General features: G+C 43.1%; 1 protein-coding gene across 1 annotated transcript in view; it reads right to left on the minus strand.

Moving 5' to 3' along the window:
• Nucleotides 1–8,026: 8,026 nt before the first annotated feature.
• dennd4b (DENN/MADD domain containing 4B) overlaps nt 8,027–25,962 on the minus strand; it is a gene marked incomplete at its 5' end in the record, with an annotated part of 54,894 nt that continues 36,958 nt past the window's right edge. The window contains 11 exon segments of the mRNA XM_080736774.1: nt 8,027–9,492; nt 9,819–9,877; nt 12,311–12,476; nt 16,436–16,474; nt 17,076–17,172; nt 17,852–18,091; nt 19,145–19,307; nt 20,058–20,233; nt 21,616–21,720; nt 22,706–22,994; nt 24,200–24,440. Of these exon segments, the coding sequence (XP_080592900.1) occupies nt 9,347–9,492; nt 9,819–9,877; nt 12,311–12,476; nt 16,436–16,474; nt 17,076–17,172; nt 17,852–18,091; nt 19,145–19,307; nt 20,058–20,233; nt 21,616–21,720; nt 22,706–22,994; nt 24,200–24,440 (1,721 nt within the window). The 3' untranslated portion in view covers nt 8,027–9,346.

Genomic DNA, 25,962 nt, shown 5'->3' on the forward strand with positions numbered 1-25,962 from the left:
GATGCCCCCCCGCTGGTCCCGCCACCCCCCAGGGATCGTGATCAGTCGTGGCTGGCGCAATATCTTGGCTTTGAAGCTGTCGGCGCCGCTACACCGACCCCCCGTGCGGTCGAAAAGGCATGGATCTCCTCCTGTTTGAGCTCACAGTCGACACAGGAACCTGAGCTCCCCACCCCCACCCCCGCTCCCCCACTTCAGCCTCAACTACAACCGGACTATGATGACCACCTCCCCCCCACGACAAACTTTCCTGTCTCGGTTGTAGACAAAGAGCCCCCCAGCTACGACGATGGCTCGATTACTACAGAGAACATGCACTCTGTTGTTTTTGCCAAACCAGGACTTCATCATGTCCATTTGAACATCAATAGCTTGAATCCCAAAAAACTGGAGTTAATTAAGGGAATGTTTCATGACGGTAAGGCAAAGATTTTATCCTTCTCTGAAACTAAACTTGATGACTCGTTTACGGAAGGTAGCATTGAAATTGCCAACTATACTGTAATCAGGAATGATAGAAACAGGTATGGAGGCGGAGTTTGCATGTATGTACACAATGATGTCAATTTTGTCCCCCGTCCAGACTTACACCACAGTTCACTTGAAACTGTATGGATTGAGGTAATCTTTGAACATGCCAAAAACATACTAATATGCGCTGTCTATAGACCACCTGATCAGAATGATTTCTTTGAGCTGTTTGATGAGAGCTTAGCAAAGGTGGACGGTACCGAGTGTCACATTTTGGGCGACTGGAATGTGGACATTTTGCGTAAAGACGCACCCATGTTCAAGTCCTTTGATGGGTTATGCAAGCAATACAGCCTCACTCAGCTTGTCACAGTACCCACCAGGGTGACAGAGCACTCTCAAACCCTCATAGATCTCGTCGTAACCACTGACAAGTCCAAAGTCACCGCTAGCGGGGCTATTGTATGCGGTCTTAGTGATCATTATATGATCTACTCTACCCGAAAAATACACAAACCCAAAGCTAGTGGCCACAGAACTGTCGTTGCTAGAAGCCTGAAGAACTACTCCAGTGAGGCTTTTAATCTCAAACTAGCGGGTGTAGACTTTTCCCCAGAGCTGCAGTGTACAGATGTCGAGGAAGCATGGTGCGGTTTTAAAACCAAATTGACCGATGCTCTAGACGACGTGGCCCCCTTGAATACCACCAGGGTTAAAGCCCGCCAAGAGCCATGGTATAACTCAGATATTGCAGAATCAGCTAGACTCAGAGACAAAAAATACGATGAAAAACGAAAGTGCTGCAAAAAGCTCAAGAAAAAATTCAACCATGACCTCAAAAAACACATTGAGCATCTTACTGCTCAATGCAAGAGACTTAGAAACCAGACAACCGCCCTAGTTAGATCCGCCAAAAAAAACTACATCGACGAAAAAATCGATGAATACAAAAACAACCCACGAGACCTATGGAAGTTGCTTAACAACCAATTAGGCTTAAAATCAAAAACCATATGCCACAACATAAACATCAAAACGGACGCCGCTCTCATTTCTGACAAAGGTGAAGTGGCTACCCATTTTAACAAAACCTTTACCACCACAGCCCGTTCACTGGTCAAAAGACTGGTCGCCCCATCTGGGCGGTATGGTGAAGAATTTGTTAATACATTCTACAAAAAACTGGGCGTCAGTAAAGACAGCTTTAAACTTTCCACAGTGACAACTGATGAAGTGTTTAAAAAATTGAGCGCCCTACCTCAACACAAGGCCACTGGCCTTGATAAAATCCCAGCTAGATTTCTCAGAGATTCAGCCGCCACCATTGCTCCAATAATTACCCACATAATTAACCTTTCCATCGAACAGGGTCATGTCCCCCAGGACTTCAAACTAGCAAAAGTAACCCCCCTGCATAAAAAAGGTAGCAAACTAGACCCTGGAAACTACCGCCCCGTTTCCATTCTTAGCTCCATATCCAAAGTCATGGAGAAAATAGTCTACGAACAGATTGCAAGATATCTCGATGAGAATAATCTGATTTACGAGTTCCAATCTGGATTCAGAAAATCCCATTCCACTGACACATGCCTTCTCTATTTGACTGACCAAATCAAACGCGAAGCGGATCAGGGCAAGTATAGTGGCATGGTCATGATGGACCTCCAGAAGGCATTTGACACCGTGGATCATGCTATTCTGATTGAGAAACTAAAAGCCATCGGTCTTGACAGCGCAGCAGTGAGCTGGATGCAATCTTACCTGGTGGGGAGGGAACAGGTGGTGGAGATTAACGGTACCCTGTCCCCCCCCCTCCCAGTAAGCTGTGGAGTTCCCCAAGGTAGCATACTGGGACCTCTGTTGTTCCTAATATACGTGAACGACATGGCATCTGCTTGCGACTGCAACCTGTTCCTGTTCGCGGATGACTCGGCTCTCCTAGTCTCGGGCAAGGACCACTTGCAGGTTGAAAAGACACTTAACTCTGAACTGAGTAAGATCTGCACATGGCTTAACGACAACAAATTATCAATTCACCTGGGCAAAACCGAGTCCATCCTCTTTGGATCAAATCATAACCTCAAAAAGGTAGAGAACTTCACAATCAAAGTGGGTGACAAGGTCATAACACGAAAAAACGAAATCTCCTACTTAGGATGTATCCTTGAAGCTAATCTTTCCAGCGAAAAGATGACTTCAAAAGTAATACAAAAAATCAACCAACGAACTCGTTTCCTACAGAGGATCGCCCCAATGGTCAACTTCAACACACTGAAGACCATAGCTGGTGCAATAATCCAGCCCCTCTTTGACTATGGAGTCCACGTATGGTATCGTGACGCCCCACAAGCCCTAAAAACTAAACTCCAAACAGCCCAAAATAAACTAATTAGGGTCCTGCTTAACCTTCCCAATCAGACTCACCTCACCGCTACTCACCAGTTAAGAGTGGGGTGGCTCAGAGTAGATGACAGAGTACAGCAACTTGCAATGGGCCTGGTGTACAAGATACACTACACCACTATGATACCCAAGTACCTGTCAAAATACTTTAAAAACGTTAAGGATGTCCATAATTACAACACCAGAGGCAGTGCCACAGATCACGTTCAACCCAGAGTCAACTCAAAGAAAGGGTCGAACTCGTTCTTCTGCTACACCACAAAAATGTGGAATGCCTTACCGAAGGCCATAAAGGAGTGTGGATCACTAGCATCCTTTAAAATTGCCCTAAAAAACCACTTACAGGCAGCAGCCGTTCACAACTGGTAAAAACCTAGCCCAACCCTACCCTCCCTGCCCCTTCCTTGTATATACTGTACATACTGATTGTTTAGACTTACTGTTACCTGCCCCTTCCTTGTATATATTGTATATACTGTACTTACTGATTGTATAGACCAACTGTTTTCTTTTTTTTCTTTACATATCTACTGCATAGTACTGTGTTCTATTTGTCTGTCATTCAATGTTATATGAGATACTTTAATGGTTTCCTGTTGAAATAAGCTTAGTCTTTTCATGGATCTCCTTTTAGTAGACCTTGTACCAGTGAACTGTACCGTCATGAATCTGTACATTTTCCTATGCAAACTTCTAATAAAGCCTTCAATCAATCAATCAATCAATGTTATGAGTTTAAAAAAATTACCCCAATTTAAACAAGCCCAAAAGCCTTCTTGGGGTGTTTATCCTTTTAGTTGACCTTATACCAGTGACCTGTAGGCTACCTTTTCCTATGCAAACTTCTAGTGGTCTTCAATCAATCATACTGTAGGCTAATGCATTGGCATTTCATGCCATGACTAGTGTTGGGTGTTGTTAATCAAAAGGTAATGTAGCCTATTAAACAAACATTCATCATGTCTTAAAAAGCAATGCACCCACAGTAGCTTTATCCCAGCAGTCATGGAGTGATTGTGCCTGCATGGTTGCATATCGTCACTGTCTGGCCAAAACCTCTTAACTCCATTTTTGAGGTTTTAGATTTTTTTTGCGTAAATCAGGGCGATTGAACACCCTTTTCATCTGAGTGTTGGTTAAAATAATACTGAACCAGTGGAAAGTAGTAAAACATGCTTGGGGCAAAACCTCCTAACTCCACACCTTCTGCCAAACCTGTTAACTCCACCCGATTGGCCCAGTTTCTTTTTTTTCATAAATATGTGCTATTGAACACCCTTTACGTCTGTGTGTTGGTTAAAATAATGAAACCAATGAAAAGTATCCCTATCCTTTAAGATCATCCACAAGATCTATACATATATATATATATATATATTTTTGCACAAAGCCTACAGCAAAGTTGGTGAAATCCAGTCCAGTGAATAACTCACAGAAAAAGGTTGTCAAACAAGTGCAAAGTCTGAATAATGCTGGACCAGTTTCTAGGAGTCTATCAAGGTATCACTAGAACAAGAAGCCTGAAAATACAATATATACAATACAAAGGTGATGATAAAAGAGGTGAATTTAAATAATTTCTCCCTCAAACAGCTGTCCACTAAATGTCTGCAATAACTACCTACCCAACAAACAATAATAAAACAAAGCATACACACATTTAGGTAATATCTGTATTTTTATTTCTTTTACATTTCTTTTTTTATAAAAACAACATTTACAACAGAAATCACAGCCATATAAATTACAACAGCAAACACAATAATATCTTAAATACACATCTCTGTTCAGCTCTTTAATCATTCAAACCAATATAAGAAACTATGAGAGATGGTGAAATTCCCTTATCTTCGCTCGCAGTCCAGGTGCATTTCGATATATTTACAGTGATGGTAACTGGACTCAGAGAAACAGTGGATAATTCAGCCTTACTATCTTCACAGCGCTGCTTATCAGCAGCCAGAACTAAAATATACCAAATCACCATTAGCCTGGTGGTTATTTCCCAAACTTTTAATTCAGTGCCATTATGAATGACCTCATGCTGGGCTGAAGACCTCAACTAGGTCTACCTCAACAGTGCAACAGGGCATTACTCTCACATCGAATCCCAAGCAGCTACTGTATACTTTGCAGATCTAGAAACATCCCGGAAATCTCCACGTCTCTGCGGTGAAAACTGTTCAGTCGTGACCATAGCTCTTCCCTTGATCAGGTCAGACAAGCTCTTCCTTTTTAACTGATTTTTTTCCACACTCACAAAAGAACCCCCCCTCTAAAAAAAACAACAACTAGGAGGTGAACCTTCCCTCTGCTGCATAAAAACAATGCTTTCTGAACAGAACAGTTGCAACAGGGAGAACGCTATGCAAAATGAGTAAAGCTATGTGATCAGATGGAAGGGGTTATGTGAGTACGAAAAGACAACACATTTCCATAAAAACAAGAAAAGAAAAAAAAACAGTTGCTGTACTATCTACTGTATTAGATGCTGTTGATTTTAACATCTGCTTTGATAACATTGTTGGAAATTAAACAGTGTTACTTGATTGAGAGTGTTGTTTGTTACTTGCAGCACCCTTCTATAATGTGGCCTTTCATAGTTTTAGATTTTGACTGTGCTGAAAAAATATATCGTCGCTGATGGGGAGAAACCTTTAGCTTCATTCTTTTGTAAATTAAAAAATAAGAGTGTCACACAAAACCAGCGAAAACTGAAAATAGCCTATATACAAGCTCGCACACTCTGTGAGCTTGAAGACAATGTAGAGATCTGCTATTTTTCACAAATATTTAACCTGTGAAAAGTATTAGCAAGACTAGGAAATAACTATATTTGATCGCCTGGAACACAGATTCTTTTTCCATTTCCTGAAAAGTAGAGGTTTTAGACACAATTAAGGTTTACGCACAACAGCGACAATATGTGCTTTTGAATAACCTTGAACCATTAGCAGACAGTTCTGTACCACTGTGGTTTTCAACCTTTTTCAAATCAAGGTCCATTATTTATTGGGCATTTGAGCCACTGACCACCATTTGATGAGATTTAGAGCTCTCACACCCAAGACTTAGATTATTTTGTTATAGTTGGATAAGATTTTGTCCGTAATTCCATGCTGTATTGATATGCTACCAAAATAAAATGTTTTCTACATTGTCTAATAGTGCAGTCTTCTTGTAAATTAAGTAATGCAGATGGTTCGACAATAATTTAACAAATTAAAATGAATTTTGCACTCAAGAGTTAAAGATCTATAGGGGTCTATTTGGTTACCAATTCTCCATCATCTACCGGTAGCTGGGGACCACCTGGAACCCCCTCAAGGGCCACTGGTGGTCCCTGGACCACTGGTTGAAAACCACTGCTGTACTAGCATTGCTACGTCGTAATTGAAAGAGGCCTGAATTCAGAATAATTCTACCAGTACACCATACATACATGCTTGGACAGGCAGACATTATTTAGACTAAATGGACAGGACAAATAGATCCAAATTTAAATTAAATGGGGTATAAAGAATACAATTTGAAAACAGCACGATACATATCCACACAAGTAGAATTGACCTTGTTTTTTTGGCCCTCTTGCAGACTTGTGTGTCTAATACTGATCAATCTACTGGCCTAATAGAGTTGGTGTGGTACACTAGCTTCATGTCCATGATGTTATAGGTTGTCTTGCCAGAAAGTTCATTGAAGGGAGGAGAAAGAAAATTAGATTAATAGGGAGGGGGCGGGCGATGGCCTACAGACCATAGGAGTGGTCTAGTGAACGGAAGATTGCTGGTTTGTAAACTTGGTCTGGCTGGAAGAAATTGCACAGGGAAATCAAATAAACACCCTTCTGTCTTATTATCACCACGAGGTGCCCTTGAACAAGGCACTTAAACCCAAACTGCTCCGTTGTTCAGTGGCCAATAGTAAAACACTGTGTTTGTACCTGAATGTGTACTGTACCGTATTGCTGTGCATGCCGAGTAAGCCTTTCCAGGATGAATAAAGGTTGATAAAACCAGGTCTATCACAGACATGGGGTACATAAGAGCATGCCTGGCATTTCCCAATGGACAAACCATCTACAGAAACACAGAAAACAGCGACGACCGAGATTCTGACTAAGAGAAGGGTGATATGAGGTACATATCAATGAAACAAGGTAGCGAGGAACACAAAAGACATCACACACCCGTAAAAAAGGATATGCAATTTTCAAGACAACTGGGTGCCTAGTTTGGGGCAACACTCAAGTCATGTTACGTTCTGCACTTCAGTTTGTGGTTACATACATACTCACACCAACATACATGCATCATCTGGTGAAAGATAAATCCAAACTACACATACTGTATGTACGTACCTTTTGAGAAAGCGCACACACACACATAGCCCCATATAGAACCTCACCCGTCGCTGCATACTGTTGTGCTCCGAGACAAGGTCCTATAAAGGTTTCCCCGTGGGGGGGTCGAACGCCTCCAACGTTGAGGTAGAAAACACTCTTCCCGAAATTGTATCCACAAAGTAAAGGTAGTTCCGAGCTCCCAGACTGTAATAACCTAACCAGGGTCAATAAAACATGAACCAGGGCACGAAACAATCCGTTAAAATCGCTAGTTTTGTCAGCCGGTAATGTTTACAAGCCTGGAAGTTGCAGCCGGAATGGCAGCATTAGCGGCCCCTCTGGTCGAATGTCTGTTCGAATGCAGCGACGGTTGGGGCTACGTTCGACCAGAGGGGCCGCTAATGCTGCCATTCCGGCTGCAACTTCCAGGCTTGTAAACATTGCCGGCTGACAAAACCAGCGATTTTAACGGATTGTTTCGTGCCCTGGTTCATGTTTTATTGACCCTGGTTAGGTTATCACAGTCTGGGAGCTCAGAACTACCTTTACTTTGTGGATACAATTTCGGGAAGAGTGTTTTCTACCTCAACGTTGGAGGCGTTCGACCCCCCTATGGGGAAACCTTTATAGGACCTCGTCTCGGAGCACAACAGTATGCAGCGACGGGTGAGGTTCTATATGGGGCTCACACACACACACACACACACACACACACACACACACACACACACACACACACACACACACACACACACACACACACACACACACACACACACACACACACACACACACACACACACACACACACACACACACACAGTTTTCTTTTGCCAGTAATAGTCTCTTCCAGGAGTTGCGATCGCTCACTGTCAGACAGACCCTCTTCAAAGAGGTACAGAATCATCAATCCCACAGGAGACAAAAAGAAGACATTTAGAAAAAGAAAGAAGGAAAAAAAAAAAGAAAAAAAAAAAAGAAAAGCCATAGCTGCTGTAGCCTAATGTGTGGCATCATTCCACAGGTCACCTCCTCAATGTTGTCAACGCTACTCCTACTCATCCTTGAAAAACAGCAAACTAGGTTCCCTTCTGTCAGCACGGATGTCGTCCTTTTCCACTCTTCTCCAGCGAGAATCAGCAGCCTCTTCTGAAAATAAGATCTCCATGTGCATTAAAAAAACAATAAAAAAAAAAATTCTCTAAAAGCGGATCTCAAAACTCAACAGTTCATCCACTTGACCACATGAGGACGGTTACTCTAAGGCCCGATTTATATACTGAAAATAGCTGATCTACAAGCTATGTAAAACACCTTGTGTAGCTTGTAGATCAGCAACGAAGTATAATTCAAGCCTTATATCCATCTCCCAAATGGCTCCCAGGTTCACAGTAGCTTCATATTGCTGTAGTCCCAAGTGAATCTTTTCCCAGAGTCAGTCTATGAGATGATTCCTTATGGGGTGGAGGGGACCAGTTTAGGGAGTGTGAAGGTTCAACTTCTTGTTTGGTTGCATGAGTGGTTTGTAATTTTAAGTCTGGAAAAGCAAACTGTCATGTCAAATTCAAGAAGCATTTACAAGATCAACGTTCTCTGCAGGTTCCGTTACTCAAAATTCCAATTCACGTCCAAACCAACAGCTTCCAGTTGTGTTCTTTTTTTGTTGTTGCTTTGAGGCAATGCGAGGATGCAGGTTATATGGTCACACCATATGCATAGATTACTACGTTGTATATTACACCCTTATTATGTTGCATTTCCACAACAACAAAAATAATAAGTTTGAGGCAAGGGGGGGGCAAAGGACGAGCACTTCAGCAAAGAGAATAGTCAAATTTGGCTGGTATATCAGCTTCCACTGCTCAACATTTTGAATATGTAGGTGCTTACAGCGACATCCTCAAAATGGAAAAAAATAAATGGGGCATACCGGTTGCTATGGTTACTGTTGGTGCTGGGTTCAGACAAACAAGGCAAAGAGAGGTGCAGAGGAAAGAAGGGGGTGTAATGTCCACAACATCCACTAAGGAGCAGCACAGAGGCCAAGAGCGTCAGCCAAGGCAGCAGAGATTCAGATACGTTTTTCACCTTCTTGGGACGAGTGTCAGCACTCGAGGGGCGGGTGAATCAGCACTCGAGGGGCGGGTGAAAGCTGCGTCGACAGTCCATAGCCTTGGGACTGGGGGGCTGGGCTCGTTTCTTACGGAGTTCGTCACAAGTCAGAGTGCAGCTGAGCTTGGAGTAGGCTGTCTTGTACTTCTTATCAAAGGCAGCTGTGAAAAGAAGACATGGGGGGCAGAAGAATATAAGGCAGTTTAAGAACATTAGATTTGTGTTACAGTACATTGCATGTTGCCTTTGTACGATTACAAAGAATCTCAGTATTTGCGGTAAAAGTCTAATGTGTCAATACATCTTCGTATAATTCGCATACTACGCTTATTGTACATTTTTGAATAAATGATTGTGATTTAGTTGCTGTTCATTTTATACAAGTATTAGTAATAGTATCATTATTAGTAATAGTATCATTATATATAGTTCAGTCTTCTGTTGCGCAAAGTGGCATCAACTTCATTTGGGTAGGATGGAGTCTTACCAACGTGATCTTTGCCCATGGCTGCCAGTGTGAGGAAGAGCATCTCTCTGTACAAACTCCTGTTAAAGACAAGTTAATGGGTCAATGGGTAGCCGACTCAGCGCCGGTCAAGTTGCATCCTGATAGCGACAGAATAGTAAATATTGTTGTGGGGACTTCTTTTACCCCAACTGCCCCTCAAAGTGACTAGTGGGTTGGGCTGCTATTAGAATTCTCAAATTCGGCCCGAGCCCGACCCTACCCGACCCGACCCGACGTTATCGGGCCGAGCCGGGCCCAAAAATTATAATAATTAGTCGGGCCGGGCCGGGCTCCGGGCTCCGTCACTCAAGCAACAGAGAACAGGCGCATATCGCTGTCTGCCTGTCTTCAGCGCAGCACTGAAACCTGCCTAAGTTCCTAACCAATGGACCAAGGATAATCGGTGACGCATACGGAAGTATAGTCTATCATTCTCATAGAGCAGTCTGGTTGTTGTGATGACGTCACAATCGAAACCTTTGGATCAAATCAAATCAAATCAAACTTTATTTATAAAGCACATTTAAAAACGACAGTGTCGACCAAAGTGCTGTACAACAGGAGAAAACAGTGCAGCAAGAAAACAAAGCAACAAAACACCAAACATAAAAAATACAATTTAAACAGACCAAGAAAAGTGAGCGACATAGAACATGAGCTTAGCTGTGATTAAAAGCCACGTTAAAAAAGTGAGTCTTGAGAAGGGACTTAAAAACTTCGATGGACTGGGCAGACCTGACATGCAGGGGAAGGTCGTTCCAGAGCCTAGGGGCGGCAACGGCAAAAGCACGATCGCCCCTAGTTCTAAGTCGGGCAGTAACCGTTGGGGATAGGAGAGAGAGTTCAGCTGACCGTAAAGTCCTAACTGGGTTATAGCGTTCGACTAATTCAGACAGGTAAGTGGGGGCCAGCCCATTAATAGATTTAAAAGCTATTAAAATAATTTTAAAATCGATTCTGAATCTGACTGGGAGCCAGTGAAGGGAGGCCAAGATTGGGGAAATGTGGTCGCGCTTTTTGGTTCCAGTGAGGAGGCGAGCAGCCACATTTTGGACTAGTTGTAGACGCCTAATTGACGATATGGATATACGGAAGTCTGGCACAGGCAGCGAGTCAGCGTTAGCTCTGTGTGGAGCGGCTACGATGAAAGTTTGGAGCTGCATGTTAAATTAAAAGGCAGCAGGCAGTTTCACAAGTTTGTAATAAGTTATAAATCCAAGAAAAGTACATTCAAAGCGGAACCAACCTGGATATTATTGACAAGGACTTAAGAGGATTGTATTAACAACAACATCAACATGACCAACCTAAAAGCACCATACGTTGACATCCTCTTACCTTATAGAGACGATCATCTCGGCTGGTAAGATATTATTAATTCCATTATGCTTTCTGGTTAATCAAGTGTCCTTTGCTGCTGCTGTGTGCATTTATATTAAAGGGTTTACAGCCGCAGCGCGCCGCTTATTTACGTGCCTGAGTTGTATATGTTTAAGCATGGTGGTCAGGTGGTGTCGCGCACTAAACAACAGATCTGCAAGCCCAGAATGCAAGCCAGATGAACACGTTTTGGGTTTATAGATCTGCCGAGCCAGCTGCCTGCGTTTGATGCGTGACCGTTGAAAGGACGAAACATAAATCACGCAGGCAGCGACAACGGCAGGGAGAGAGAGGATGAGAGCTGTATGATTGAGATTGACTGTTGACAACAACAGGGATTTAACGTTAGCACATTTTGTGCAGAACCTTGCACGTTTCATGAACAATTTAACATGTGAAGTTGCCATTTCGCCAACTATTATATGTCCGTTCTCTCACTGTTGTAATTTGAGACACTGGTGCTGCCAGCTGCCTACTGGCGACGTTTCTTTTTTTTCTCTCTCTCTCTCTCTCTCTCTCTCTCTCTCTCTCTCTCGGGCTTTCGGGCCGAAAATGATGATAATTGTTAGGGTCGGGCCGGGCTTCGGGTCGGCCCACTCGGGCCCAGTTAGGGCCGGGCCTTAATTTTCAGGCCCGTTGAGAACTCTAGCTGCTATGTCTGCTGCCACGGATAAATTGCAGGCAGTTGCCACGGCTGTTGCCGGTGCCAGACAATGCACTCGATCTCCCTCTTTTTCCATCTACACCAAATTTCTTGCCGATCTACAAGCTGAAGTGTTGCGAGCTTGTAGATCTGCAATCATTGGCCGGCATTCCCCCCAGAATAATGACGTCAGGATTCATGTAATAATAATATATACCTATTTCGTCCCGGAAATTAAGCATTTTCAGCCCAACCCAACTGATTCGCTGCCCACAAGGAACGCGTGAGCAATTAGGGGTTAAGAGTCTTGCCCAGGGACACACATCGACATTGCTATCCTGGCCTGGAATCGAACCAGGGACAACCAGGGGCTCTGGTTCCCCAGGCGGGCTCCCTAACCATTCAGCTATGCCACCCCGATAAATGTGAATAAATGTGGTTCATGTACCTCTGTATCTTGGCCGATGTGGGCTGCTTGGCCAGGGTGTCCAGGAACAGGGTGATGGCCTTGTGCACCTCGTTCATGCCCACCCAGCGCAGCACCTCCTCCAGGAAGGCCAGGGTGAAGGGGTGGTTGTGTCTCCTCCAGCTGTAGCTGCGCATGGGCACACCGCCTGGGGGAGGAGGGAGACAGAGGAGGAGGCTGTCTGTTACCACCGTGAGCCACCCTGCACAGTGAACAGTGTGCTAGTGTCAATGTCACCGACGCCTTATTATGTATCCCACCACAGTTCTAGGCACACCTCGCTGTGAATGGCCAGAAGTCTCTGGTTGTTTTATCTGTGTGTCGTGTTTAAACAGACTTTACTACCCTTGTGTATGACCCTGAATGAAAGGCAGTGAGACAATATTATAATAATTATTTTTATAAACTAAATCTCCCAACTGTAGCATTAACAACGTGTCTGGAATCCTTTGGTTCTCCAATCATCCTGATTATTCCATGTACCTTGTTAATAGGTGAGGTTGTGCTGGAGAATCAGTTTCACATACTAAGCAGTAAGTATTGATGTTAATTGGTGAAGTTATGTTGGATCATGACTTTCACATGCTAAGCAGTTAGCTTTCATGATCTAATGAGTCATGCTAAGCACTGTAGTCTGGACCGCTGAGTATTGAGTATTGATACCGTATCAATTATGAAAAGAGGTCTGCAATGTTAGCTTTTCATTAAAGGTGTCAAAATTATCGCGTTAACGTCGGTAATTAATTTTTGGGATTAGTCACGTTAAAATATTTAACGTAATTAACGCTGGGTCTGCTCAATATGCCGACGGGCCACTGTTCCGACTATACGCATGCGCAGAATGGTCCGCCCATACATCCCATAATTCCACCAGCCGTTGCTACAGTGACAGTGCAGTGTGCAGCTGAGCGGATGCATGTAAACCTGATGTAAACACAACATGGAGCAAGAAAAGGTTGGCCCTATGGATGGTTTTCTGTATAAAAAGGACAAAGATGGAACAATAAATAAAGAAATAGCAATTTGCACGCACTGCAGTAAAGAGTTTAAGTTTCACCGAAGCTGTTCAACGCTAAAGTACCATATCAACGCTAAGCATGCATTTGTTGGGGCTAGTACTAGTAGTGGCTTGCTGCAGACAACATTGAATGACCGCAGACCAGTAAGCAAGTCCAACGCGGAGAAATTAACCAACAGCATTGCCAAATGGGTTGCACAGGACTGTCGACCGATTTCCATCGTTGAGGACAAGGGCTTGGCTAACGTTCTGAAAGTCGCGTCCTGCGACATGTCATACAAGCCACCATCAAGAGGCACAATAATGAATAGAGTCCACAAACTCTATGAAACTGAAAAGCTGACAAAAGAGGAGGCTTTAGCTCAAGCGTTATATGTCGCCCTGACAGGAGACCACTGGACGTCAGTGAGTAACACAAACTTCCTGGGAGTAACTGCTCATTTCATCACTGAAACGTGGGAATTGGTGTCCTTTGCGCTAACTGTAATGAGAACAGAAGAACGCCACTTTGCAAATGCATGTGCAGAACAGTTCCAAAAAGTAGCACGCAAATGGGACATTGAAGCAAGAGTTACAGTCATAGTGACTGACAGTGCACGCAATATGATTGCTGCGGCTCGTATTCTGCCATACGAGCACATGCCCTGCATCGCTCACATCCTACAGAGATGCATCACTGTGAGTCTGGCAGACAGTGGATTCGTCGGTGCGTTGGCCAAGTGTCGCAAGATTGTCGGTCATTTCAAGCACAGCCCGTCAAACGATGATGAGCTAAATGTGGAGCAAAAGAAACTCGGACAGAAAGAGGAGGCACTGATCCAAGACGTTCCAACGCGCTGGAATTCCACGCTGGAAATGGTGAAACGCTCGATAAGAAATCAAGCAGCAATAAAAGCAACACTGGATCAACAACAGCATAAACTCGTTATGCTGACGCCACCAGAATGGGATAAACTCCAGAGACTGGAGGCACTTCTGGAGCCCTGCCGGTAAGCTTTCCATCATATAATGTGACCAGTCATTGTAGGCTAAAATGCAATTATTTAAATGAATAGACTATACGTTAATCTACTATTATGCAACAACTTGTGTCAGAAGTGTAGGGAACGTTAGGCGAACTAGGAGATCGCCTACTAACTGAGATCTGATCTCGCCAAAATAAAAAATCTATTTCCATTGTGTAAAGAACTGACTGGACAGTATACTGTGGTAGGACCGTAGGCCTATAGAATGTCGCTCAACCAGTTTCATTCATTGACTGGTAGGCGGCCTGGCCATTCTAATCAACATGCTTATAGAGATGCAAATTGAGCCATTACAGAGCCCTTCTGCAGCCAGGCAGCGGCAGCCTACAGATACAATTAACACACTGAACAAAGTCCACCCTACTTTCCTCCTACCTGTAGGATATCCTCAGTTCCAAATTAATAAAGTCCTTAATGTAGTAAACAGCTTCCAAACACAATCTTGTGTTCAATTAATTTACTTGTTTCTTTCCTTCTCTCTCTCCCTCCCCCTCTCCCTGTCTGTCTGTCTGTCTGTCTGTCTCTGTGTCACTGTCTCTCTCTGTGTGTGTGTGTGTGTGTGTGTGTGTGTGTGTGTGTGTGTGTGTGTGTGTGTGTGTGTGTGTGTGTGTGTGTGCGTGTGTTCCACTGCAGGTATGTGACAGAGCTTCTGGGTGGGCAGGCCTACGTCTCCTGCTCCGTAGTACTACCTGCCCTCTGCCACCTGCGCCGTGTAATGGACATCTCTGACGAGGACCCTGCGTATGTGTTGAGATTTAAGGCCAAATTCAAGGAAGACCTAGCCTCCCGCCAAGAACACACCAACAATGCATGGCTCAAGATTGCAACGGCACTGGATCCACGCTTTAAAGACTTAAAGAGCATTCCCAAGGCAGACAGAGAAGAGGTGTGGACCACACTTGGAGGCATCCTGCGTGAAGCATCACCCAGAAGACCTCCACGCCCTTCTGAAGATGGACCACCCAAGAAGAAAATGAACCTTCTTCTAGAGATAGGCTCAGATTCAGAATCAGAGGAAGAGAGAGAAGCACAGCCTGACAGAGCCTTACACAGGTACAGAGCAGAGCCTGTCACAGAGGACTGCCCCTTGAAGTGGTGGGCATCTCATGCAGGAGCCCATGCCACGCTGGCCACACTGGCTCGCAAATATCTAGCCACTCCTGCATCCTCAGTTCCATGTGAAAGACTCTTCTCACTTGCAGGTCATGTTGTGCAAAAGAAGCGGGCAGCATTACTGCCTGAAAATGTTGACAAGTTGGTTTGCCTCAGCAACTGGCTAAAAGATGATGAGGCTGAGGCTGAGAAGTGAAAAGGGCCACGTGTAACTGTGTAGGCCAAGTTCTTTTGGTTTGATGAAAAGAATTAAGAAAAGAAAAGATGTCTTTGTTTTTGCAAGATAAATGGACAAGATAAGTGTGTAACAAAAAGAGACCTTCCTATTCTGTTTAGAGGAGTAGCAATGAGACGATGAAATGTTGTCATTGTACAATACGGGTTTAGTTCAATAATAGAAAAGGCTTGTCTAAGATGGCCAGTAAGTGTGTTACAGAAAGAGACACCATCCTAATTTATTTTATTTTATTTTGATGAGTAGCAATGTCACGTTGACAAAAAAAAAGGTTTCAGCCAAATAAGAAAAATTGCTTGGTTAAGATTGTCAGTAAGTGTGTTACAGAAAGAATGTTCTTTCTTAATATTAATATCACCATCCTGTTTCGTTTAGAAGAACAATGTTGCATTTTTTTCTCAATAATACCACATTGATTGGATGATATTTTATAATACATACTGTATGTTAAATGTATCCATCTGCCTTCTGTCATTTATCTTTCCATTCCCAATGATATACAGAAATAAATGGCATATTTTGGACATAGTTCGATTCGTGATTAATCATGATTAATTAATTTTTAAGCTGTGATTAATCTGATTAAAAATTTTAATCATTTGACAGCCCTACTTTTCATACAACACAGTAAAAAGTGCATTTCAACCCACACAAAGGAAACAGTGGTCATAGAAATGTCCACGTGTAGGGGAATATTGTTTGGATTTGTATCATACCTGTGGGTGGGTGGCTGAGTTGGGGATACAAATCAGATTCTGTGAAAATGAATAGAATCTGTGAAAAAGCTTGCATTCTGCTAAACCAGTGGTTTTCAACCAATGGTCCGGGGACCACCAGTGGTCCTTGAGTGGGTTCCAGGTGGTCCCCAGCTAAATGATGGAGAGTTGGTAACCAAATGAACCCTTACAGGTCCATTTGGTTTCATTTTACGATCTCAAAAGTAAAATTATTGTTAAACATTTGCATTACTTAATTTACAAGAAGTCTACACAAATAGAAAACATAGAAGAATTGTTATTTTGATCAATGTTTGCCTGTCATCTCTCCTATGGTACCAACATCAATACATCATGGAATTGTGGACAAAATATTATCCAACGACAACAAAATATTCTATGTTTTGGGTCTGAGAAGTTAAATATCATTAAATGGTGGTCCGTGGCTCAAATGCACATAATGGTTCTTGATATGAAGTGTTGAAAACCACTGTGCTAAACTAATCTAAATGGTCTCATTCTTTAAAAAATAATAATATAAAGTTGCAACAAAAACAAAAATGTCCACATGTAATTTCCCTAACAGGAGAGAATGAATGATGGTGGTGTTGTGCCATCAGTGAATGGCAGCGGGCCTTACTGTGGATCCTCCAGATGACGTAGAGAGGGGGCCAGTGGTCCATGTCTGGGGCCAGAGTGTCCCACATCAGCCTCACTCTCACCGCTGAGTCCTCAGACTACGAGAATAACACAAAAGACACGAGATGGAAGATTCTTACTGGGCTGCCCTTTTCATAGATGGAATGTACATGAATTCCTGAAGGTTTGTCCCAACTACTGCCAAAGAAGCTGGTATAAAAAAAACTATGGCATTACCTACTGTTATTTGTCTAGAGTGCAGTGTTCATTTCAATCCCACCCCAATGTTAACCACTTAAAGGTGCTGTTAAGTACTATCGTTTTGTTAAAAGTGTTAAATAAAGGTATATTTCAATTGCAATAATTTCCCTCTTTCAGATTGGGATAATTATATCAAGAGAGAGAACTCGTATAAGATACACTGGAACTGAACAGTAAAAATGTAAACTAATGAATGGGTTCTCTCTCCTGATTGGATGAAATTGGTGTCCCAACTGAAAATGTATGTTGTATTTACTAAAGAAATGGTGATGGAGAGATGCCTGTTACTGAACAAACACTCTATGGCAATGACTGCTATCAAACTACAGAGCTATAGTATATATTTTTAACAAAATATCACTTACAGCAACCACAAACAGATTATTTGTTTAACATGTTTTTCATTTAGACCATATAGAAGGAGGATCTGATGTTTGCCCAGCAGTCAAAGAGCAAAGACAAGGACTGACATTTTACCAGACCCCCCAAGGTCAAGCCTGGGTCTGGAGTTAATACCTGCGTGAGCTGGCTGGCCATTTGCGAGGAGCGCACAAGCTGCGGCAGATTACTGGGCAGGCTGAGGCGCTGGAAGTACCAGACCAGGTTCCAGAAGATGATGGAGTGGCTCTCCAGGAGCTGGGCCTGGGCCAGAACCCCCTCCCCCTCATTCTCTAGCAGGCTCTCCAGTTCCTTACGAAGCACCAGGGGGCTCAGGTAGGCCACCGTGATCAGAGGGGGACCAATGACCGATGAGCCCTGAAGAAGGGAAGAGCCATAAAAGGACAGATGGCTGTTAACTGGCCCCAGTGGACTGGGTGCATTGTCAGATTCATCGACTACTTCGCAGCTTTCAATATTTTATCAGGCAAATATATTTTTAGAACAGAATGGCTGTTGGCAGAATGCCCTGCTAGAGTGGCTGGTACATAAAACCTACTTTTCATTTGGCCGATTTTCCCACGAGTTAAGATTTACAAGGAAACATTCCTTAAAGTCTCTGGGGGAGACTATTCACAAGAAGATTGTTAAGATACAGAAACACAAATGTAAAGAAGATGATCTAACCCGCGGCACCACTCTCCCTCTGCCAACATGGGGAGAGCAACAGACTGAGCTCATGCTTCCTTCAATACATGAGGACTGGGCATGCCGCTTCTTATCACCTGTGGGGAGTTTTTCCGGTAGGACGTAGCGTAGTTCCTCTCCCCTCTATCAGGCGCTGACCAGGGGGAGGCAGTATGTTTCCTCGGCAGGTGCACACAATAAACTCCCCAAGGTCGCGAGTTACATTAACCCATTCAGGCCTAGAAGTATTGAATGCTTTAACCAGTGAAAAATAGCAGATATACAAGCTCACAGCGCGGCACCGAGTGCCGCGCTGCGAGCTTGTAGATCTGCTATTTTTGAAATTGTGTGCAAATCTTTGAATATATGTATTTTCAAGGCGAACGCTTGTAACTGCTTCTGACATAGTAGTCTCTCAAGAACAGACTAACTAACTAAGACTAACTCCATTTAAGTGAAAAGGACCTTTTGACGATGGCTAGCCAGATTGCTGACATACTGTAGAAACACAGGTTTTTCAAAAAATCTCAGAAGGATTCAAAAGACACTTATAGAATCGGGACAAAAAAATATATCTACAAGCTCGCAGCGCGGCACCGAGTGCCGCGCTGTGTATATCTGCTATTTTTCAATAGTTAAAGCATAAAATAATGATACACAATAATGTGTACCCGTTCTGAATGGAAGCTGGTGTATTGGTGATTATCTGTAGACTATAGAATAGATGATGTGTGTGTTTGATACCAGAGTGTTGCTGCTGCTCTCAGAGTGGCCGCTGGTCTCTGAGCTGGAGTCTTCACTGATGCCGTTACAGTTGTGTCTGGTGGGCAGTGACTCCTCCTGACCACTGGGGGGCCTCACTGCACTCTCCACCTCATCCTCGGCATTCCAGGTACCACGCTCCAGACTGAACACAAAGCATTGAACATTCCAGGTACCACGCTCCAGACTTAACACAAAGAGCAGCCATGTTCTGAGACACTATGGGATCCAAACTGTCGTCATATAAAATTAACTACAAACTAGAAAGGTGCAATTCTGGCAAATTGCAAGTGTGGTTGCAAGGACCACGCGAGGAATCGGCTGGGAAATGAATTCCGTCTTACCATTTATATCAGTGGTTCTCAAACCCGAATTATTTTGTGGGGTCCCCAGATGATTAGCTTAATGTAATTTATTTTTCTCACTCAACGGTAAACAAACCAACATACAGTATAAGTGTATACAGGGTATCTGCTCAATTATAAAGTCACAATTTACCAAACTGTCAAATATCAAGCAAGCAAGAGGAGAACATTGTGAAAATAGCAGATCTACATGCTCACAATGCCTCGCAATGCGGTGTGTTGTGAGCATGTAGTTCGGCTATTTTCACAATATTTGTCTGTGGAACAGTGTCACATTAAATGTAATACCTACAATTCCGAGTGCTTATCATGGTGGGGGTCCCCAGTTCAAATATCTTTATTTTGGGGGTCACAGCCTAAAAAGGTTTGAGTTTGATTTATATATTATATATTGTGATGTCAAGTGAAGCATGACCAAAAGTTTCACTTTTCTGTTGTGAAAAGCTTAACAAAAAGCAGGTTCACTTTGCTGGCAAAGAACAACTTGTGTGACTTTACACAAAATAAAAGTAACATCCTACTGTCTGTACCTGCTGACAGGACCGAGGTCACAGATCTCGGCGCTGAGGAAAGGGACAAAGGAAGCGGAGCAGAAAGGACAGGCAGAGTTCAGGTTGGAGTCATCAGACGTCCAGCCGGCCATGATCTCCTCGTCGTAAACCAGCGAGTTACAGCTCCGACACAGAGAGCAGCTGGACATCAACACCTTTGGACACAGCAGGGAGGACCAGGTGTTCAGAGGTCAGCACAGAAAGGAAGCGTGTGAGAGGTGGTCCACAGGAACCAGTGGTGTAAAGCAATGGTTCTCAACCTGTGGGTCGGGACCCCCAGAGGGGTCCCCAAATTATTTTGGGGGGTCCCCAGATGTTTAGCTAAATGAGAATGAGAACATCGTTTTCTCACTCAACAGTAAACAGACCAACATACAGTATAAGTGTATACTGCACATTTCTAAAATGACAATTTAAGGACTTTAAATAAATACCTTTTTAGTACCTCTGTTCAAACATTGGTCACACTGTCAAATATTAGAGGCAGAAATTGTGAAAATAGCAGATCTACACGCTCACAACGCCTGTAGATCGTCTATTTTCACAATGGAATGGATCGAGTCAAACTAAATGTAATGCCAACTCCTACAATTCCAACTTCTTGTGCAGGGTGGGGGGTCCCCAGTTAAAATATGATTATTTTGGGGGTCGCGGCCTGAAAGGGTTGAGGAGCACTGGTGTAAAGTAACTAAGTACATTTACTTAAGTACTGTACTTAAGTACACTTTTGAGTTATTTGTACTTTACTTCATTTAAGTTTACGTAATTCCAATTTCCACTTACTTCTACTCCACTACATCAGGGATCCAAATATTGTACTTTTACTCCACTATATATATTTGAAAACTATAGTTACTACCGGTAGTTACTTTTCAGATATAAATGATTATATTATAAAACATACAATAATCCACTTTAGCCCTATTTTATACCTTGGCTATTTGAAAATAGCCGATCTACAAGCTCGATGCGACGCGTTGTGAGCTGTAGATCTGCTATTTTCAAACATTTTGTACTTTTACTTTTAGTACTTTAAGTACATTTTGAACACTGAAACACTTTGAAACACTTTCATACTTTTACTCAAGTACATTTTGAATTCCTTACTTCTACTTGTAAGGGTGCCCTCACACCAAAATACCTATGAGAGTGGAATCTGCGTTCCACCAATGCATTTCAATGATAAGGGAGCGTTTTTTGCAGAAATCCTCTGCTGGCATGAAACAGCTTCACTCTCATTGAAATGCATTGGCGGAACGCGGATTCCACTCTCATAGACACTTTGGTGTGAGGGCACCCTAATGGAGTACTTCTATAATGCAGTATTGATACTTTTAGTTAAGTAAAAAATGTGTGTACTTTTTCCACCACTGGTCCACAGGAACATGGGCAGGGGGAGGGAGAGGCAGTGGTGGAAAAAAGTACTCACATTTCTTAAGTAAACCTATCAATACGCATAAATACTACAAGTAAAAGTCAGTCCAGAATTAAAAGTTCAGTGTTGATGTAAAGAGGAGAGGGAGGCTGTCATCTTTACCTCTAGTCCCGCCCCCTCTTGGTTGGCATCCCAGGCCTTAGGCAGCGGATAGGACACGCTGGGAGTGTCAGGGAGGTCGATGTCACTGCCCACAGACAAAGAGCTCTATGAAAGATTAGAAGAGAGATCATATTAATCCTATGTAGATGGATGGGACAGGGCACGGATATATGTGACAGCCAATGCATCAAATCTAAGCATTGCAAGTTCTGAATGTACGAGTAGGGTTAGAGTATTGTGAATGACAGAAGCTCCCATAAAACTACCGTACACAGACATAATTCATAATGTTAAAAGGTTAATAATGCTTATGTCATAAATACAATTGACTAATTTTACTAATGCTGCATTACATAGCTGTAGCTCTGAGTAGTTTATTCCCACTTCCAAACTAAATGCATCTGTTCAGAAAAAAATGACAATGCCAAAACATTAATGCTTGATGGTTTCAGATAAATAGAAATATATTATGACACGCAAAAATAAGATAAATCATCTGTTAGGCTAACATTGTTGATGAAATCATGCAGTACTGTAAAGCGGATACATATGGTGCTCGCTGACCGTGACAAATGCGGCACGGTGGGGCGCTGTTATAGCTATCTTTATGATTATAATGAATAAGCATCAACAAACCAGTTCACGTGAACGATATTGATGTAACCAAGACATTCTAATATTCTATATGCACAGAATTACAATTAAAATGCATTTCCTTTTAGGCTACTTCCTCAATTTCCTGGTCAGTGCGAGTCAGCGAGAGGCGCTGCTCTCTCTCTGCTCTCTGACTGTTTCAGAGCGTTCGCAGAGAGACCACGGACCTACTGTATCACATAATGTAACATTTTGGGGACGTGACCTGACACCTTTAAGACAGGGAATGCATCACGTAACCACTTTACTATAACTGTTATTTTTTATACTCTGGCTATTCAAAAAATAGCAGATATACAAGCTCATGAGCTTTGAAACATATCTTTTTCAGAAAACCGTTTTAGAATTTAGAAGATATTTCTTGTCTTGTTCAGGTCTTTTTCAGGGTTGAACCTTTGGTCTGTCCAGATTGGACGCCATAGTGTCCAACATTTACCTCCGAGGTTGCGTTGACCAGCCTCTCCTTGGCTCTCAGCAGGGTCTCGGCCACCTGTGCCTTTCGTGACTGCCTCTGTTCCGAAACCCTGCGGCTCCCCACTCCTCCTCCTCCTCCGCCCGGACGCCTGTCGTCCACGCTGGCAGCCCTGCGGACGGACGTGCGGTGTCGCGTGGGGGTGAGGAGCTGCTGGAGCTTCCCTGCCAGGCCTCCTCTGTTGGGGGAAGTCACGTTGTTGTAGTTCTCGTCCACCGCCTTGTTCCGTCCCACAGTGCTTCGTCCTGGAGGCCTGAGGAGGTGGGTCCATGGTCAAAAGGGATAATTAAAGGATAACTTTCGTTTTTTACAACAAGGGTTCATATTTTAGATTATAATTAGAGAAAAGAAAAGATGAGTGTTAAAATGTTTTCATTTACTTATATGTCTTTTTAGATACAATAAGCCCATTCCCAAGATGCTCCACAGTCTTTCATGGGCAGATGTGACTTATGGGGGCTAGTAGTGTTACTGTAAATAGTAATAAAGAAATTGACAGCTTATTGTGTCTAAAAAGACACATTTACTTAGCACGCATGCGCCCAATTTACTGGCCTCCCAGCATGTGCACTTAAACCTCTCCAACTGATCCAAAATGCCGCAGCACGACTGGTCTTCAACCAGCCAAAATGATCACGTCTCCCCCCTTCTCCGCTCCCTCCACTGGCTCCCGGTTGCAGCCTGCACTGAATACGAAACAGTAACACTGATGCTGACCTTCAAAGCAGCCAAAGGCATGGCTCCTCCATACCTCCAAAACCTGATCCATCAGTACAACCCCACCCGTTCACTCAGATCAGCCAACACAGGGATGCTGCTAAAAACCCCAGGACAAAAATCCAATCGTCCGACGTCCTAGACAATTTGCCCTCCTGGCCCCCAAACTGTGGAATAAACTCCCTGTCGCACTTAGAACTACAGACTCACTCCCCTAGCTTCCGCCGTGGAATGAAGACTCACCTCTTCAAACTCCACCTAAACCCATAGCATTACTGTAACACTTCCCTCAATGACCATACATGAAGCTAGATAGCATTATTTAGGTTTTAGACGTTTTTTTTTTTTTTTTTTTACTGATTAGGTGCGTGGTCTACCTATGTTATTGTTTTTCTACAGTAGATTGATTTTCCTATGCATTTGTTATATTGTTATACTGTAGTTAATGTATATATTATCTTGCTTATTATAGTGATGTGTATTACCTGCTTATTGTAAATCGCTGTGGATTAAAAGCGTCTGCTAAATGCCTAAACTGTAAACTGCAAATGCACTGAAATCAAAGGAATTAAAATCACTAAAACAATAGAAAGAAGTAAATGAAAACATTGTAACGCTCATCTTTTCTTATCTCTAGATAGAATCTAAAATATGAACTCTTGTTGTAAAAAAACAAAGTTGTCCTTTAACCGAGATCATTGTGCGGCGAATTATACAGTATGAGTGTGCTGACTAGCTCACCTGCCGTCTCGGTCTCCAGGATGGCAGCTGCAGTCAGGGTCAGAGTCGCATGTCTCTGCACAGTCTTTGTAGAAGGTGGACAGGCAGACCTGGCTGCGTGGCACCAGCGCACCCCCAGGGGGACCCGGGGGAAGCGTGGAGGCGTCCCGGGGCCCCGCGGGGGGCTTGCGGGACGCGGGGTCACCACCACAGCCGTTGGTCGTTGCATTACGGAGGACAGTCTTTCTGGAGAGTTCCACTTCTGTAGGGGCGAGACAGATGTGTATGACAATGATAAACATTTAGTCGTTTAGTGTCTTCAAACTTGGATTGCATTGATTGATTGAACAGTTTATTAGCAGTTTGCAATAGAGAAAAGTACAGTTTCATGATAGCACAAATCAGGTCAACTAAAAGGAGATCCTAGAAAGCCTTGCGGCTTAGTAACACAGGAACCACTTAGAGCAGTGGTTCTCAATTTTTTACACCAAGTACCACCTCAGAAAATATCTGTCTCTCCAAGTACCACCATAATAACTGATGTTAAAATGTGAGTAGACCTATCCCATCCTATTCCGCTATGCACAAGCCAATAATTTGATGATCGGGTTAATAGGACAGATCCCGCTGGTCATCAAATTATTGGCTTAGGAATGCAACAAAAACATCAACATGAATTCAAGGTTTCATTTGGTGTAGTTCACAATACTTTTTTTTTGTGAACTACTCCTTTAACTCCTGCAGTTGTCACAGACAGACATTGAGAGCCTTTTTCATCCAACTTTTATATTTCTTCTTCTTTTTTGAGAGACCCCTCTGTGTACCACTAGAGGGGGGCTCAAGTACCACCAGTGGTACATGTACCACAGGAGAACCACTGACTTATAGAGTATCTCATATAAAATTGAAAGACAGATGGATAGAACATAGTACTTTACCTCGGATAACAGCAATTTCAAAAGCAGAAAAAGCATAACATCAATTACAAAGGCATAAAAGGGGGGGGGGGGGGGTAGCATGGGGGCTTATTCTATTTACAAGTCACGAGTAGCAGCTGCCTGAAGGTGAGTTTTCATACCAATTTTGAAGGAGGCTAGGGATTTGCAGAAGGGCGTTCCACATGTTGGTGGTATAGCAGGAGAACGACTTAGCCTTGTTAAGAGTTAAATCTACGTTGAACATGATTAGCATGCACGTGTGTGTGTGTGTGTGTGTGTGTGTGTGTGTGTGTGTGTGTGTGTGTGTGTGTGTGTGTGTGTGTGTGTGTGTGTGTGATCAAATGTTGTAGATGCAGACACTGCAGATACAAACTCCTCTGTAATCATGCAGTGCAGGCTAACACTACATCCTCAAATGCGAGGACATAGACAGAAACTCCTTTTTCGAACAGAGAGATCTTTCATATAATAAACAGGAGCCCCTTCATTGTTCAAGGTCTCTTTGGGAGATAAACATCATGTGAAGCCATTTCTTCTTTTTTAAACAAATGGAAACGTTCATCCAAATAGGAGAGTTGACAGTGAAAACAGAGAATTCAAAGAATGGAAAGAGGTTCATCCTCAGGCACGTGCACACATAGACATCAAAGGGGGCTTGAGCCCATGCCCTTTTACCCGTTTGTAAAAACTGCCCTCTCCAGACCATGAATGTGGTTTTTACTATGGTGAGAGAAATGCAAATGATCCCCTTTCCATGCCCTACAAGGCAGCATTCAAGAGAATTGCCTTGTCCAAACTCTCCTGAACGCAGCATCTTATGTTGAAAGAATTGCCCCATCTGTGTAG

Source organism: Nannobrachium achirus, assembly GCF_963921795.1.
Source record: "Nannobrachium achirus genome assembly, chromosome: 2".
Lineage (NCBI taxonomy): Eukaryota > Metazoa > Chordata > Actinopteri > Myctophiformes > Myctophidae > Nannobrachium > Nannobrachium achirus.